The sequence below is a fragment of the Corapipo altera genome, unplaced genomic scaffold (assembly GCF_003945725.1).
Source record: "Corapipo altera isolate COAL_440 unplaced genomic scaffold, ASM394572v1 61411, whole genome shotgun sequence".
Lineage (NCBI taxonomy): Eukaryota > Metazoa > Chordata > Aves > Passeriformes > Pipridae > Corapipo > Corapipo altera.
The window spans coordinates 22714549-22731244 of NW_020884875.1; the positions used below are offsets into that span (position 1 = coordinate 22714549).

A 16696-nucleotide genomic window follows, 5' to 3' on the forward strand; every position below is an offset into this window, starting at 1 on the left:
CATCTCAGCAGTATTATAAAATTGCAGTGATAACTCCTGTTGTAAATAATTATTCTAGGTGCAAAGATGATGCTTATGTGTTGGAGGTTACAGACATAGTTCTTTGAGGAAGTAAGGAAGAAAATTAGTTGGAGTGCTAAGTGTATATTTCAGTATCTGTATGTCTGTGAGATATGCTTGTGAATTAAAAAGTGACCTAAGCATAAAATATTTAAATAGGGATTAATAGTTATCTGAACTTTTAATATATATTACAGAAAATATTTTAAATTTTTAATCATCGTTTATAATAAGTAAGAGTTACTGATCTTCATTCTTAGTTTAGAAAATCCATCAGCAGTACAGTTAAATTATCAAGCAGGCTGATTATAGTATATTACAGTGTGATTCCTATTATTGTCTTCATAGAACTTTTTATTATTTTATATAATACACACTGAAGTTTTTGCTTATTTTGCTTATGGTTGTTGCAGTATGCTGTACGTGTAGACAAAAAATAATTTATCAGCAAACATACTTCGTTTGTCTAGGGAGCAGATGCATTTCAGAAAAGAGACTTACTTCAAACATACTCTGAAAGTTAAGAAAAACTTGTATTTCCTTCTGATAGTTCTAGTTTAAAAAAATTAAACTTATTTTACAGTCAATGTGTTCTACATATTTTACATTTTGACACTGCTAAAGAGTTAACTGAATATTGATTAGAAAACAATGCAGTAGTGAAAATCCATTTATTTTAGAACAGTTAATGCATTAGAGGGAAATTGAAAGGCATTCCATTTTGAACCTAAACTGCTTTGTAGATATTTCTCAAAAGCGTGTGATATTTTATATGTAACTTCTAGTGTTTGCAAGGCAATTGGCAGAAAAAATAAATGAAAATAGAAAGCTCATTATCTACAGTAAAGTTATTTGAATACAATTTTTTAATGGAGTTTGTTCTTTTTTTGAATTTCTTTTTATTGCTCTTTTTGCACAGGAAGGAGTTACAGGAGCTGCAGAATCTTTGTGGACAAAACACTGAATATACAGCACAGCAGGCTGAGCTGATAAAGCAGGTTCAGGCTCTCAATGCTAATACACAAAAAGTAATGAAAGACCAAGAAGATGCTCACACAGCTGAAATAACATTATATCAAAAAGTACGTTATTCTGCTTTATGATCACAGGATTCATTTTAATATCCATCTGTACAATATCAGTGGACAGAGTAACCAAAGTACTTTGTAGTGTTGTATCCTTTATATATCTATATTTTTATTGTTGCAAAATATGGTTGAGTAGCAGAGTTTATTGACTCAATTACATACCTGTGCATCCACTGGATTGATGAGCCTTAAAAATTAAGATTTTGTTGCATCTGAAGAAAAATAGGAATGAATTGTGAAGTATATAAATTTCTTTATGTAATTTTGTGTTATTTGTGTTTATTTCTTCCTCTGCTGGAGTACAGGAGCTTTTAGTTACTGAATTCTCCAAATTGCTTTTCTTAGTTTGGTTGAAGAAATTCCCTTTACTTGTAAACAATGTATTTGTGTGAATCACAAATAATTTTAGTGATTTAAGATGCAAAAACCTGCTCTATCAAAATTAACTGGAAAAATTGTCGCTATAGTATCTTTTTAAAATATTTACACTTGCAGACCAGTTTCATATTTTTGGTGACTGTCAGGGAAAATGTTGAGCTGGCACATGTGCACTACTCAGAACTTCTTTTAGGTTACCAAGTTATATGGATCTGTTTTTCAGTTTATAAGAAATATGGAAGATACGTTTGCTTCCTTTTTAGAAACACTGAGAAGGAAGAAGACAAGTAATAAGTTGCATATATAATTTTTACACACCTTTTACCATCTTGGAACTACTTTCACAAATTGTGTACTGCCAGTGCTTTTTCCCAAAAAAGTGTCTCCCTCTGTCATCTTATTAGAGTGTGCAGTTTGTGATAAAAATTGTGAAACTAGGCCTCAGTCAACCCAGAATCACTGGGTTTCTAAAGATGTTTTTGATTAGCATTTTATAGCTCATAGTGCCCAGCACATTTGTGTGTACTTAATGCTGTACTGTGTGCTGCAGTTTGCATTATAAATTTTGTGGAATTATAAATTTTTGTGGAATACCAGCATAAAGAGCTCCTGTATAGAAAAAGGAAGAAAAAATCCCCCACCCTACAAAGCTCTACAGTTTAGTATTGACTGCAGTGATGACAGACATTAAATCTCTCATACATTACAATAGTAACCGAGTCAAGCAACAGGTTTTTCAGAACATTTACGAGGCAACAGGAGTTTACCTATTTGGGGCAGACAAAGTAAATTATAGAATGAAAAAAAGAGAGAATGTAGGTAATATGTAAATATGTTAAAAAAAAAAAAAGAAGTAAAAGAAAAAGAAGTAAAAAAAGGAGAAGTGAAGTTCCCAAAGTCAGAGTGGAATAGAATTTATAATGTTTGTGGCAAATTGAGTTGAGAGCTTTGGAAGGGAAAACAGACAATCCTGTTCTGTATTTCTGATCAGAACTGTATAAATACCCAACTGTAATTGCTTCAAAGTAATGTGCATTTTTCAAATCACGAGATATACAGTTCTACTGAAGTCACAGAAGGCATTTGGAAAACTCAGTATCTATAGAAGTAATACAAATGTCTATTTTCTCCTTTGAATGAGAAAGGCAAACTATTGCAGACAAATGTTTTTTCTGTTTGTCTTCCCTGTATTAATAATATGCAGGCTGCAACAGCTAGATAAGGATGTGTCAGCTACTCCATAAACACAGTCACAAAGGAATATTTTCCTACTGCTTCAGATGGCATTGAGCCTATCAGCATGTACATCCTGTGATATATTGTCCCTTACCGCAAGATCAGTGACCTCTCTGGTCAGATAGGCAGTATATGCTATAGCTTAGGTAGTGTGGTTGGCTCACATATTGCAAGTTCATTTTAACAGTCTACCATTGAGAAGAAGAGATCTTTGTGCTGATGTTAATATGTAGTATGAAACAGTGAAAAAAGAAAAAACCTTTCTAATAAACCTGACAAAGGTCATAAACTTACACTGGATTATGTGTAAATCCAGTCAAGACCACAAATTCTCTTCCAAGTCTTGCTGTAGTGAGCAGCATGTAAAGATCTGTAATCTCTTTTATCTAGTTGTGTTGACTTTACATACTGCTTTTTTTTTTTCTCTAAGTGCAGATTTTAAGGATACTGTGTTCTACGTAACTCCTTTACATTAGAGCTTTTATGGAAACAAATTAGTATCTATTTCATATTGCAACTGTAGTTCACATTCTCAAGGATAGAGAATATTTTTCTAAAATGTATAGCATCTGTTTTAGTGGTCCCAGATGCTCTGGGGAGTTCATTCCTGTGCTGGATTTAATGAGACTCCATAGATTTGTCCTCACCAACAATTTCAAGGTGGAGAGATTTCAATCAATACTAGGGATAATAAGACAAGAAGAGATTCTGAAGTCCTTAGCCAGCTTATCACAGTTTTCTGAAATTTACAATTTAAGGCCCTTGTTTTTATAATGCAGTACTTTCACTTGATCTGATGTGACCTTTAGGACCTATGTTAATCACACTGATTAAGTCTTTCAATGGAAGGCCCTTTTAGTGGAGCAGAAATATTCCAGTAATTTGTCATTCAGTGAGAAATGATAATTCATGTCCTGGAACTCGGCTCTCAAATAGAGAATACTGTGGAAAAAGGTATAGTGCAATGTATTTCTTCTGTAATGAAGAAAACATTGTTCAATAGTTAGATTTTTGGTATAATTAGAAAACACAGTAAGAGTTTTCAATTATGAGGTATTGTGGAAGTCTGCATCAAGTGCACCAGCAAGCAGATGAAAAATATGAAAGATATGCTTTCAGATGTTAGTTTTGTACCTTTAGTTGCCTTTTCTAGTGTGTCAGTGTGTAGAGATAGTTTACTTTCCTTCAAGCCTGAAAAATTGTAATCAGGACATCAAGTTACTGTGTTTACCATATTAAGGTTAAATTTTACCATGTCCAGTATGTTTTGTAACTGCAACAACCTTTAAGCATAGCTAAAAATACATAAATGTGTTAATTTTTATGTAAGCAGCATCGAATTCACAAAATAAAAACTAAACCCATACAAATCTGTAAATGGCAGTAACAATGCAGGTTCTTACGCATATTGGAATGAAAAACATAAGTTCTTTCACACATGATAAGAGAAAAGCTTTCTGTCTGGTCAAATATGGTGACACCCACATCAGTAATAAGTAAACCATCATTTTCCTAGTGCGCTTTGTATATTAAAGTTGTGAGGAACTCAGATCTTCAACAGATTCACATACTTTAGTTCAAGCTCAGATACTGTTTTCTATTGTTGGGAAGTGTGTTAATTAGCTTAGTCTTTGTTCTTGTATACCAAACATCAGTACAGTTGGTCACAGGCTAGCAAGTGAATTTTGGCATCAGATGTGCCTGTAGGCTAAAGCCGAATAAATCCTGGGTAAACTCTGGTTCTTTTAGGGTGATGTTAAATTATGGACTCAGAGGCGTTGATTTTCGTGCTTGAAAAGCCCTGTACTGATACTCTTAGTGTGCAATAGTTCCTGTGTGTAGTGGTGTAGATTGGTATCTGCAGAATATTCAAGCATTTGGGGAAAAAAATTTAATAATCTATAAATAAAATAAAACTAAACATCATGAAAGGGCTATGTACCGTTTGTCTGGAGTGTCTCTTCAGCTACACCCTAGAGCTTTACCGGCAGATTTCTGTCCTTGTTCTTTTCAAGTTCTCGTAAACAGCATGGCTTGTAACGTGGCTTTCTGCAATGGTACTATAATAATGTCATGGTTTGAGAGCTCTAAAATCCAATTCCCTAGTCCAAACCCCCTCCCACATCTCAACTCAGTGTGAGATGGTTTTTCCAGACACCATACAAGACTCAAAATGGGGGAAAGGGATTATATATTACAATGACTGTACAAACAGATACTACAATACATTATATACAATCTTAACTATCTCTACCATGACATAAAAGTATTTACAATAGATCAAATCTCTTCTCCCCTCCAAATAAAAGTCCAGGAGGGAAGGAGGAAAAGATCCCTTTCCACTCTCAGAACAGCAGTCTCTCTAGGGCAGCAGTCTCTCTCTATCACTCTTCTCATGCAGCAGCTGTATCAGGATCTCTGCCAGTACGCAGGAGGCGGTATCCAAGCCCTCGTGGCCCATCATCTAAAGCAAGGGTCTTCACTTCCGTGGGCTGCGTAGCAGGGACAAAACTCGCGTCACCACGTCATATCATGGGGTATAAGACCCCCATTAAGGTCCCTTCCTCAGGGGATTCCACCCCTGAGTCAGAACATCTCGGGCAGCTTTCAGTTGAAAGTCTTTACCTCAAGAGTTCTACCAGAGCTCCTGTGCTCTGTCTCAGGCTACCAGCTTGGCAGCAGTGGCGAGGGGGGACCAAGGTCACCCCCTCTGCATTCCTTTAATCGTCCCAGTCCAGCTTTCCAGGACGCCTGAGTTTTTCAGCTCTTTTCTGCAGTGCTGCTGCAGTTTTAGGACTTTCATTCAGTAGGAGTCCATCCTTTCCACTTAGGAAAGGTCACAAAAGGAGTTTGGGGTTTTTGGTTCAGTTTCTTACCTCAACTCTGTCTCTGTAGAGCTTAGTTGTGCTCTCTCTGCTGCTGACTCTCTCTCTTGGCTCTCTCAGACAACTCTGTGTCTTCCTTGGCTGCATGTTTGTTGCTGCTTCTTCAGTTATCTCTTGGCTCTTAGCCACAATCTCTGGATGCTGCTTCTGCTCTGTCTCTGCTCACTAACGGTGGAGAAAACTTCTTAAGCTTTCAACCACAGGTACTTAGTCCAGCATTACACTGTTCGAAGTCCCTGCAGCCCGCCCAGCCGGGGCTGGGAGGCCAGAGCCCCCCGGGGGGCTCCTACCCTCACTCCTTGTGGCTTTTACAACATGGCTACTTTTCCTACAACCACTACCTTCTCTTCCGTTCTGGTTGTGATGTGTTTATATTTTGCAGAAGCGCTCATTGGGTAAAACCTCAAAACTTCAAGGGTCACCACCCCCTGGGGTTTTACCATTTTATAACTGCAGGGGGAAAACTGTTTCCCCCCACCACAGATAATTTCCATTATAGTTTTAGTATGTCTTAATTTAGACTGACTTTTTTTTTATTTATGTGATTACTATATGGTCAGTATTACTGTAGGTTAGGGTTCCTAAAAGACTGGATGTGGCACTGACTGCTATGGTTTAGTTGACATGATGAGTTTTGGTCAAAGATTGAACTTGATGATCTTGAAGGTCTATTCCAACCTTAGTGATTCTATGATTTTATTTACTCAGGTCTCTGTAATATACTTTTTTAGGGTGTGAGCATTTAGATAAAACATTTAATGTTGGAGAATATTTGTTCTATACCCAATGCTTATATATGGCTACTGTTATGTTTCATTAGATGGATCTACCTTAGTGTTAGTTCCTCACTGGAGATTTTGAAGGAAGTCTCCTAAATGGCCCTGCTCCCTGTACTTTAGTTGATACCACAGAAAAATTAATGAGAGTATTAACTAAATGCCTTTTGGAGTATGGAACTGGAAATTATTTTGGAACTGAAAAGTATGCCCCAGCTGTTAGCTGGCATGTAGTGCACAGGAGCCATCTAAACCTAGTTTAAAATAAATCCTGCACACTTCTATACTGTTAGCGTTGGTCATTTGTTTCAGCTGTTTCACTCTGCAGGTTTTTTTCCAGCTGCACTATGATTCTGGCTAGCACACCATACCACACCACACAATAAATAGCATGGGTTAATTATTTAATTTTGCTAGGTTTTGTTGGAATTTCTCAACTTTCTTTGCTCTGATCTAAGATAATTTTGCCATAACATGTATTTAATGTATATCAGTAGTACTTCCTCATCCCACATTATCAGGCTCTTAAATGTTTTCTATTGCATATGAGCAGCCATTAGAGTTCCATTTTTTGGTTCTGGAATTCCTGGTTTTAGTTTGATATTTTTAGGTTACTTGATGGCATTACATTTTCTGTTTTAACTCTTCAAAGGTGTACCAAAAAGGGTTTTCTGGTGAAATCAGGTAAATCAATATAGAAAATTGTTAGGATAGCTAAGAAATACGGAGTAGTTTATTTTTTTGCAATTCAGCTAAGTTACGCTTTCTGACTGATGAATAATGCTCTTGTGTCATACAAACTAAATTTATTACAGTGTACTGATTTCAGGTACTTCTAATCTTTTCTCCTTTGTTTTTAAGTACCTTCACCTGCAATAATCTGTGCTGCCTGTCAGAGAAAGGGCAGCTGTAATGCCTTAGAAAGAGATTCTGAAAGTATAGTCAGTGCAACAGTTTTTGCAGAGCAGTTTTGTGTCACTTTCTAATGTGTTTTTTTTTTCAAATACCAAGTGTCATAAAATGTTACAAAGAACTATTTTAAATATTTTCCTTTTTGTTTCTATCTTGTAAACATGAATATTTTTTCATAACTTTGTTGGGGGATTACCAAGCTCACTGGGTAAATCTCATGTCCTGTTGACATTCAGGTAAGGTATAACCATTCACATAGGTACAGTCAAGATTCCACTCATTTCTTCTGTGAAGCTTACTAGTTCTGAGATAAATAATTTACAATATTTTTTCTTTCTTTGGCTGTTCTGTGCAATGTTCCTTCTCTAATAATCTGATCTTCATTTTACAATGCTTCTCCACACCTGACTTTCTTTATTAAGGATAGACCTATTTCATCGTGCTGTGCAAGTCTTTGTATTTTAGAATGTGCTCACTGCAATGTGATTAATTGTAGTGCCTCTTCTGAACAGGGTCAGAAATGAACAGTAAACCCCAAAATAATCCAATATAAACATTAGGCACTCATTAATCCACAAAACAGTAAAAGAAAATATGGGGATCCAAATAGAAACTTAGAAGCTGTTCCAGTTGTCTGAGGACAGTAGATGAAACTATTTATTTTTGTACAGATAATTTTAATTTTGAAAATTCTTGATGTTAAATTCCTTAAAAAAAGAATCTGTGTACTATTAAATAGTACATTGGTGGTGTTTGAAAAATATATAAACCTTAGTGTAAAGAGATGAACAGTATGAATGGTTTTTTGCACATAGGTTTTAGCTAGTTTTGTACTTGAAATATATGTGTTTTGTGTTTTAGTACTGTTTTCAAAGCAGGAAAGGTTGGAAAAGTTTGTGCAAGTCAAAAGATGTGCTATTTGTCTTGCCCTGACAAATGCTGACTACCAAAAATACCCATTAGCTGCATTAGGGGATGCAGCTGCCAACTAGGAAAAGACATCATATTTTTGATGTTCTCCATTCATCTTACTAGGATGCTACCTTTCAGATACTATAATTACAACCATTTAAGTACTTCTAGTCATAAAAACAGCAAATTGTCATACCAGGATGATCTAGCTAATGAGCTTATATAGTTATAGCTGGAAGTAACTGTGTCTTGATGTTCCATTCATTTGGAAGGATATTATCTAAAAATGCTTGTTTTTGATAAATGAACTGTTTATTTTCCTGGGAGATACTTACTGATTTTTTATAAGAAATTGGCTAATCTTGAACTTGCATTTCTAGAGATGATGTAAGCATTCTTAAATAAAAAAGAAAGATTCAGTAGGCACAGAAATTTCAATGCAAATGTTTAATGACTTGGAGCCATTTGAAATATCAATCTGTCTGGACTTTGAATTAATTTTGCCTGAGAGACATGATCTCTGATCTGCCTTGGAAATAGGCAAGAAGTAATTTACTTTGTCCTAAGTGGATTTTGAGAGACCACGGGAGTAGAAAATGTTAGGAAGAAGGAAAGGAGTGATTATTATTTCCAAATTTCTCAGAAAATGTTGGGTAGACAGTTTACCACTTGAAAAGTTGTGACTGTTTTTCAAAGGCTTTAACTTCTAAGTGATGTAAACAGATGAAAGGGAGAAAGGATTGTAGAATTTAAATAAAACTGGCAACACAAGGGGGAAAATGAAGAGTAAAATAGTGTTTTTACAAGTAAAATATCTTGTGTCAATTTCTTGTGCTTACAAACATTATTGATATATTTGGAAAATCTGATTTTCATATTTAATTTTTTTTTTTAATTGAATGGCAGAGATGGATTTTCCAAAGAAAACTGTTCCCTGCAGGGGTACATTCATGCCTTCTGTAGATCATTTTATGGTAGAATAGTCAGAGGGTATATTGTTCATTTTGAGAAAAAAGGGCAATCAAAGGAATGAAGGACTAAAATGAAGAGAAGAAGGAATGTATGGTTAGCTAGTAAAGGTGCAGTCATGTATTTCCTTTAGAATCTGTACTGTTTATTCAACTACAGGTTTATTTTCCAAACAGTTTTTTTCTCTTTTTTTAATGATGAATCATTTTAAATAATGTTCAGATGCTTAAACGGAAAAAGATGGGTAACAATGGAGATATGGGGTGGTTATTAACTTATTTTGCAAGAATAAGAGAACTTATTTCTGTCAGATGGCATGTACTGCTAGTTTTTTAGAACTTGTTTTTAAAATTCTTTGTGTGTGTGAAGTCTATTCTAAAGCAATTGCAAAATATATATATAATATTCTGGTTTCAGAAAGAACAGTTGTACAACAGCCAGGGATAAGAACATACAATATAATCTCTGGGGTTTATAGTTAATGTGAAAAAATTCCCACAGAATAATTACACAACCATTTTACACTTCATACAAAATGCGATAGGCATTAGTGGATTCATTGTATTTCTATCCGAGCTATATTTAAAATGTTACTTTTAAAAGATGAAACTACTTCAAAAAGACAATAATGGTATTTGGTATTCTTGCTCCTTTAATTTAATTCCCTGAACAGATATTTTAATTTTTTTGCCTATTCTCAGGAAGGGATTTTCTTTTCCTTTTGTATTTTCTGTATTTTATATAAACTGTTCAAGAAGTAAAATCAATCCTGATTTTTAGATGGCTATTTCTATTGATAAATGCTATAGAGAAGCAACTGAAACTGATAATATTCTACTATGAGCTGTATTTTTCTGGAAAACTTATTTCAAACTAAAAGTTTCAGTGATTGTTGCAATTTTGAAATGTGTAGAACTGGACAGGAGGCAGGAGGACAAGTGTGAACAAATTGTTGAATGTAAAAAAGAGGGTGATCTTTGTGGATAAGTTACTTAAATTATACTTTCTGTATTAATGTGGTTATCTGCATTGGAGTTATTTTTAATCCTAGTATTTCTCTTCTCCCCTCTCATAGCTTTATAACGAGTTGAGTTTATGTTTTGAAACTGTTAAAACAAGTGAAATTCAGCTGCAGCAAAGCTGTACCTCTCTTCAGGATCACTTACTTGAAAAAGATAAAACAATTTGTCTGTTGCAAGTGCAACTTCAGGAAGCACATAATGCTTCTAATGCAGTACATCAGAATTCTTCTCCAAAATATCAGGCACAGGTGAGTCCTCTTCTAGAATAATAAAAGTTGTTTCTTCGTTTAAATTAAGCTTCTGTATCAGACAGTTTTAAAGGAAATTGCAATTTGGTGTTTTATTTTGTTTTGTTTTAAAAACAAACATGCAACTATGATGCTGTAGTACTGTAACAATTTCTGCTGTTGCTAATCAAAGCTACTTCACAATTAAATCTGTCATGGCGAAAAAAAGAGTAATGGTGTCACTCAACAAGACTTTTATTTATATTCTCTAATAAAGAAAAAAAGAGTAATGGTGTCACTCAACAAGACTTTTATTTATATTCTCTAATAAAGATACCAAAAATAAAAATAAAACCGTAGTGCTACTGTTACTGAAAACAAATTCACTGAAAAAATTGTGAAGTATCTGAATTTCTTCTATCAAAATGAAATTGTATTGTTTCTGATTTGTTACACTTTTCCTGACCATGCAAATAAATTTGAGATCATGAATCTAAAGAAAGTTTTATGGTGGAGAGAAGCATTTGTCTAAAAATTTCTAAGCTTTAGTGTGCCATCTGGAACTATTACCATAAATACATCCATCTAACAGGCCTCCAACTTTACAAGTGTACCAGGTCTTATATGTATACTCCTGACATTTTCCGAAGGCCAATTTATGACTTGAAGAGAGTTTGAAAGGCTTTGAAATTATCTACCCACATTGTTTTTGTAAACACCGTAGCTTAGTTTCTTCCGTAGATACATCAGTGAGGTGTACATGTGAGTTTCAGTTTTACTAACACTCTTTCCCTTGATTAAGTAGAGAAGTGAAAATAATTAAGGTAATAATGCTTGTTAAATATAAAACTTTGCTTAACATGGTGAGATAAGGTAGATCTGTAATCAAGGATTATATTAATAAGAAAGTTGAATATTAAAAAAAACCCATAGTGTTTAATTCCTCAAGATTTGTGTAAATAGTAACCTGCTGTAAAACAAAAAACACAGAATGCAGTATCTCCTGGATTTGTTCTGATAGTCTTTCCAGAATAAATATTCTAACTTTATTTGTTGTAAGATTCTTGTTCTGTACTGTCAGAGTTTGAGATGGCCCCCCCAGGAGTCAGGGGCTCAGAGGTGATTGGGTGCCAGGACAGTGTTCCCTGGAGAGCCAGTCACCACTCATGTTGTTCGCTTCTGCTCAAAATCATATATCACAGCCCCGGAAGCTGTTGGCAGTTTTGCTGTTGGTGTCTGCTGCGTGTAGGTGGAGACCGCCACGGGGTGGCTGGGCTCCTTCTTCCTCCCCTCCGGTGGGGGAGAGGGGAGCCCTGTGGCACCCCAACTCTACCTAGGTCAGAGTTAGAGGCAGCATTGGAATGAGTGCATGTTTGTGAGGGATGCGACTCACAAACAACTGGTAAGCGAGGAGAGGCAGGCCTTGTAGCCAGGCCCTCTTCTTCCCCCCCTTTGCAACCAGGCTGCAGAAGGATGCTGTTTTTCCCTCTCGCTGTTTAGTGGGAGTGGATTTTAAGGCTCAACATTGGAGCAGAGCCAAAGTGGATGGGCTAAATACAGCTCGGTGCCAGGGGAAGAGAAACCCCCAGGCGAAATTAGAGGTGGACTGGAGAGAGGCCCTGAGGATGTCCTTCACAGTGATTTAAACGCAGGACAACCAAAAACCCGGAGGAGGAATGAAATTCCAGGATACATATGTTGATAAACTCACTACACTACAGCAGCCTATGAACTGAGGTATGAGAGGACAGACTCAAAGCTATCTTCATGGACTTCGAAGGAAAAACTGCAGCAAACAGCAGAAGGTTGTTAGGAAGTGTTCAGGGGCCCCGAACACTCCCACGAGAGAGACTGCATTACATATCAGCCTTGGAAGGCTTTTCCTGGAGTAAAGTTAAAGGGAGGGGCTTAAAAGGACTGATAGAAGTGTAATAATATATATAGTTGCCTTTAATTTGTATAGTATTTATTTGTGTAAAATAAATGTATATACTTCCTCTTCCCCCTATAGAAGCCTCTGGCCTGAAAGTTTTCTCTTCGGTGTTGGGATAAATTGTGGCAAGGGGTGGGGGAAGCCTGGTAATTGGATTTTGGATTTCTAATGTGGCTCAAACTGCCACATGTACTTATGTGATTTTTAAAGTTCCACTTAATCTAATGATGCAACAATTTTGTTTCACAAATGATAAAATACATTCTTTTAAGCATTGTGAAGTGTTTACCTCTTGTTTATTCCAGACCTCTTCCTGAGTCTTGAAATTTAGGCGTTTTTCTTTTAGAAGATTTTAGTGATTTTTTTTAAACATTATAAACTTAGTCTCCATGCAGCTTTGGATCATAGTTTTCAAATTCTCAGGCTGTATTTCTCAATAAATCATTGAGTTTTCATCATATTATATGGCTCTGAGGAATTCTTTACAGTTTATTTTTTCATGTGATTTGATTTTTTTATCTTAAAAGCTTTCATTATGTCTCTGGATTATTTTTCCTGAAGTTAGGGAGGCCTTGGTTGTCTTTGTGAAGTGATCTTATAATGCTTTCCTCCATATACAACACCTATATTGCCAAACCTGGATATTGTGTGACAGTTTAATAGATTCTCCTCCTCTACTCTGCTCTTGCAAGATCCCCATCTGGAGTGCTGTGTACAGTTCTCATGTCCTCAACATAACATAGACAGGGAACTATTGGGGCAAGAAGGGACATGAAGTTGATAGGAGGATTGTAGCATCTCCCCTACGAGGACAGATTGAGAAAGTTGGGGCTGTTCAACCTGGAGAAGAGAAAGTTGCATGGAGCAACTTTCCATTATCTAGAGGGGAGCCAGAGAGGGACTCTTTGTCAGGAACTGTAGTGACAGGACAGAGAGTAACGAGTACAAATTGAAAGAAGGGAAATTTAAGGTGGATATTACGATGAAATTCTTTACTTTGAGGGTGGAAACGCTGGAACAGGTTGCCCAGGGAGGTTGTGGATGCCCTAAACCTGGCAGTGTTCAAAGCCAGGTTGGATAAGGCCTTGAGCAACCTGGTCTGGTGGGAAGTCTTCCTATGTTTCTTGAACATGTGGGACACTACAGGTGACTCTTTCCCACTGAGTAAACTAAGCATTTATTGCTATTACTTATTTCTTATATTTAAAGCAATTCTGTAAGATTTTTTCTCCCTTGAAAATACAGCAGCTGGGTTTCTTTAGGAGCTCCTAGTATAGAGCTTTCATGAAATGCATTTCAAATCCAAGTAGAAAATTTGACTTGGATCAATTTTCTTTTCTTCTTTAAAGAACTTAAAGAAATTTCTGAAGCCAAAAGTAAGATTATTTTAAAAGGTAACGACAATCTGCATTAGTGATTCAACTTTATACTTGATTTCCTTTGGGTATTTTAAATTAATTGCATCCAGCGTGGGTGAATTGTTACTGTTTGTTGATTTATTCCCTGTCTTCTTCCAGTGGTGTCTGATCTTGAAGTGCTTTCACCAGTATACTCCATGTAGATTAGCATCTAAATGTGAAGGAGTCCTAAATTACTCAATGGTGAACATGGGTGCAAATAATTATTTTCCTATCACCTTCTGTTGGCTTCCTGCCATATTTCATTGAGAATTTCTTTTTTCGTTAGTGAATGTAAGTTCAGTTGGACATTTAGCAGAAATATATTAGTTGAACATTCATGTGATCTGTCATGAGCTCAGTCAGATTATTTACCAATCCTAATGTAGAAGATAAGGTAGGAAGCAGAAGTAGACAACTTGTGATAATGAATGTAATATAGTAAGCTAAATGTAGTGTATGAAGCTTCATTTTTCAGTCAATTAATCTTAAACCAGGCTGTGGTGGGACAAATGATTAGTGTTACTGAGCAGCCTCATAGGGAAGGAAATGTCCTTCATTAGGATACATAGCTACTAGGTTTGTTGAGAGATGTTGAAGCAGTATGTGCTTAACATGCTTAATGTTTTCTCTTGACTAACATTCTTGCATTCTGCTATAAAAAGTATCTCAAATTTTATTGACATGCAGTCCTGCTCTGGTTGAAAGGCTACAGTATGCCTTTTGGGAATGTGTCATAATGCTCATTGTTGGCTGCATTTTGATGATAGACAAATTTCCCATCACCAACTTCACTATCTTGTATAAATTTTAGAAAGGTAGTGGTTATTGTGTGTTTCCACAGCTGAGGTTTCTGCAGGGGAAGAAAGGTGGTTACCTATCACTCCTTCTCTGAACTGTTAGATAAGCATAATTCTACTCATTTGTGAAATTCTGAAGTTAAACATGATTAAGAGGAGCCTTCTAACTTACTCTGCTATCTCTTGACTGCAACATTAGAAAACAATGGATTTGGAAGTGAGGCTTAATTAACAGGACACCAAAACAGTATAGGCACCTACAAGTTTTCCTGTTACCATTCCATGAAACAATCCTTCCTAAAAAAGTAAGTTGGTTTAAATGCAATTTTATTTCTGCTATTAAATACTGATTTCTTGAGCATGTTCAGATTCATGAGTTGCTGAAAGTTCATCCAGTGGGACATGCTAACAGTCTGTTAACAGCACTGATGTATCTTCTTCAGACATTCAACAGCTAGTATACATCAGTGCTGCATATATTAGCACTAACTTTGTAGTGGATTTGAACTTTTCTTGCTGTTGAGATTACATCATAGTCAGACAAAAATGAGTTTTATACTATTGGCTTTATTAGCAAGAATATATCTTTTTTCTTTCAATAAGGGTAAAATATGCCTTTTTAAAATATTGTAATCTTAATCTAGTCAGGGTGGCACTTCTGTTGGTGAGGGCAAACTTTTGCTTCGTTTCATTTTACCTGTTCTGCTAATGTGTGTCATAAAGAATTTGAGTCTGCTTTACAGTAAATTTCTATTTACATGTTAGAATGTGTGCATTCAGCAGCTCTCAAATGCCTGATCTCTGCTCAGAGATTAGCCACCTTTGAATTTGGAAGTTATTTTAGTTGGATCTATGCTCAGACTACACAGTAAAAAAAAAATAAAATAATTTTTAAGACATAAGCTTGTGGGGCTTGATTAATTTCATCTCATGTAATTGTTTTGGTTCTTTTTCATTATTGGTGTTCATTTTAAAGGTCTGAGATGTATACCATACCTTTAGTCATACAATTAGTATACTACAACTATTACCAATGTGAATAGCAAGTATTTAAATATATTTTCTGAACTGAAGCTGTAATTTCCACCTTAACTCCTACTTTTTTTACATGTGCAGACATCAAAGACTGTATTAAGAGGTGATACTTGATCAAAGAACAGTAATTAAAAGACATGTAAATTTTTTTATTTGTAACTGTAACATCTGACAGGTATGGGCATTCTACCTAATACGGAGTTACTGCCACTTATTTCTCATTATGAAGTTTTTACAAGTAGTTCACATAGAAAACACCAGTAAAACAATGAAGTAGAAACTGCACATAGATGTAATTGAAGATTAGAGGGAAAAAAAGCTGATTTTTAACTAAAATAAAAATTTAGATTCATATGTGAAATATGTAAAGAAAATATGTAAAAAAAACCTGCATCCATTATTGCCACACAAAAATCTATCAAGTCTTGTTTTCAGAGTATAACTTACTTTTGTCTTAAACATTAGTATGTCAGTGATTTCAGTTTATTAGGCTTCTATAGTAGAGTCTTTAAAATACTGATTTTGACTGAAATATAAATGGTAAAAAAACTTAGCTGGACAGGTTAATTATAGTTTGTTTTAGTGGTTCTAGATTTAGTCCAGCATACTGTGAATATGTAAAGTCCATGTTTGAGGCTTAATTTTCTGTTTCTTGTTAATGATACAGCATAAAAAGAGGAAGATATCCTGTTCAAAGTGTGGTGCTGTAGATTTCATTTTATAATTTTATGATAATTTCAGTTACTGAAACTAATTCCTAACAAAATGCTTTATAAGTTAAAATTATTTTGGCTTTACTGTTAGAAAACTTATTTATTTTTAGTCAAAGTTTCTCAGGCTTGCACCCTCTATGGATCAAAACTTGACAGAAATATCTTTCTGTTTTTAGAAATACTGAACTAATTAAAAAATAACTTAAAACCATCACAAAGATGTCAAAATGTAATTTTGTTTAAAGCAACTAACAAATACTGTAGTGTAAAGTTATTTGTACAGGACAGGATGAAATGCTAGTGGTCATTAGAGCTGTGTAACTGCAGCACAGTGAGGAAAGCAAAAGATTTTA

At 35.3% G+C, this 16696-nt stretch overlaps 1 protein-coding gene across 19 annotated transcripts in view; it reads left to right on the plus strand.

The window, feature by feature from the left end:
* The window catches only part of CNTLN (centlein), a 265942-nt gene that overhangs the window by 128869 nt on the left and 120377 nt on the right, over positions 1-16696 (plus strand). For 18 of the 19 annotated variants that reach the window (XM_027634384.1, XM_027634379.1, XM_027634378.1 and 15 more), the window contains 2 exons: positions 980-1142; positions 10292-10486. In XM_027634384.1, coding sequence (XP_027490185.1) covers positions 980-1142; positions 10292-10486 — 358 coding nt within the window. The remainder of the gene's footprint in view (positions 1-979; positions 1143-10291; positions 10487-16696) is intronic. The other variant, XM_027634388.1, reaches the window with a different exon arrangement.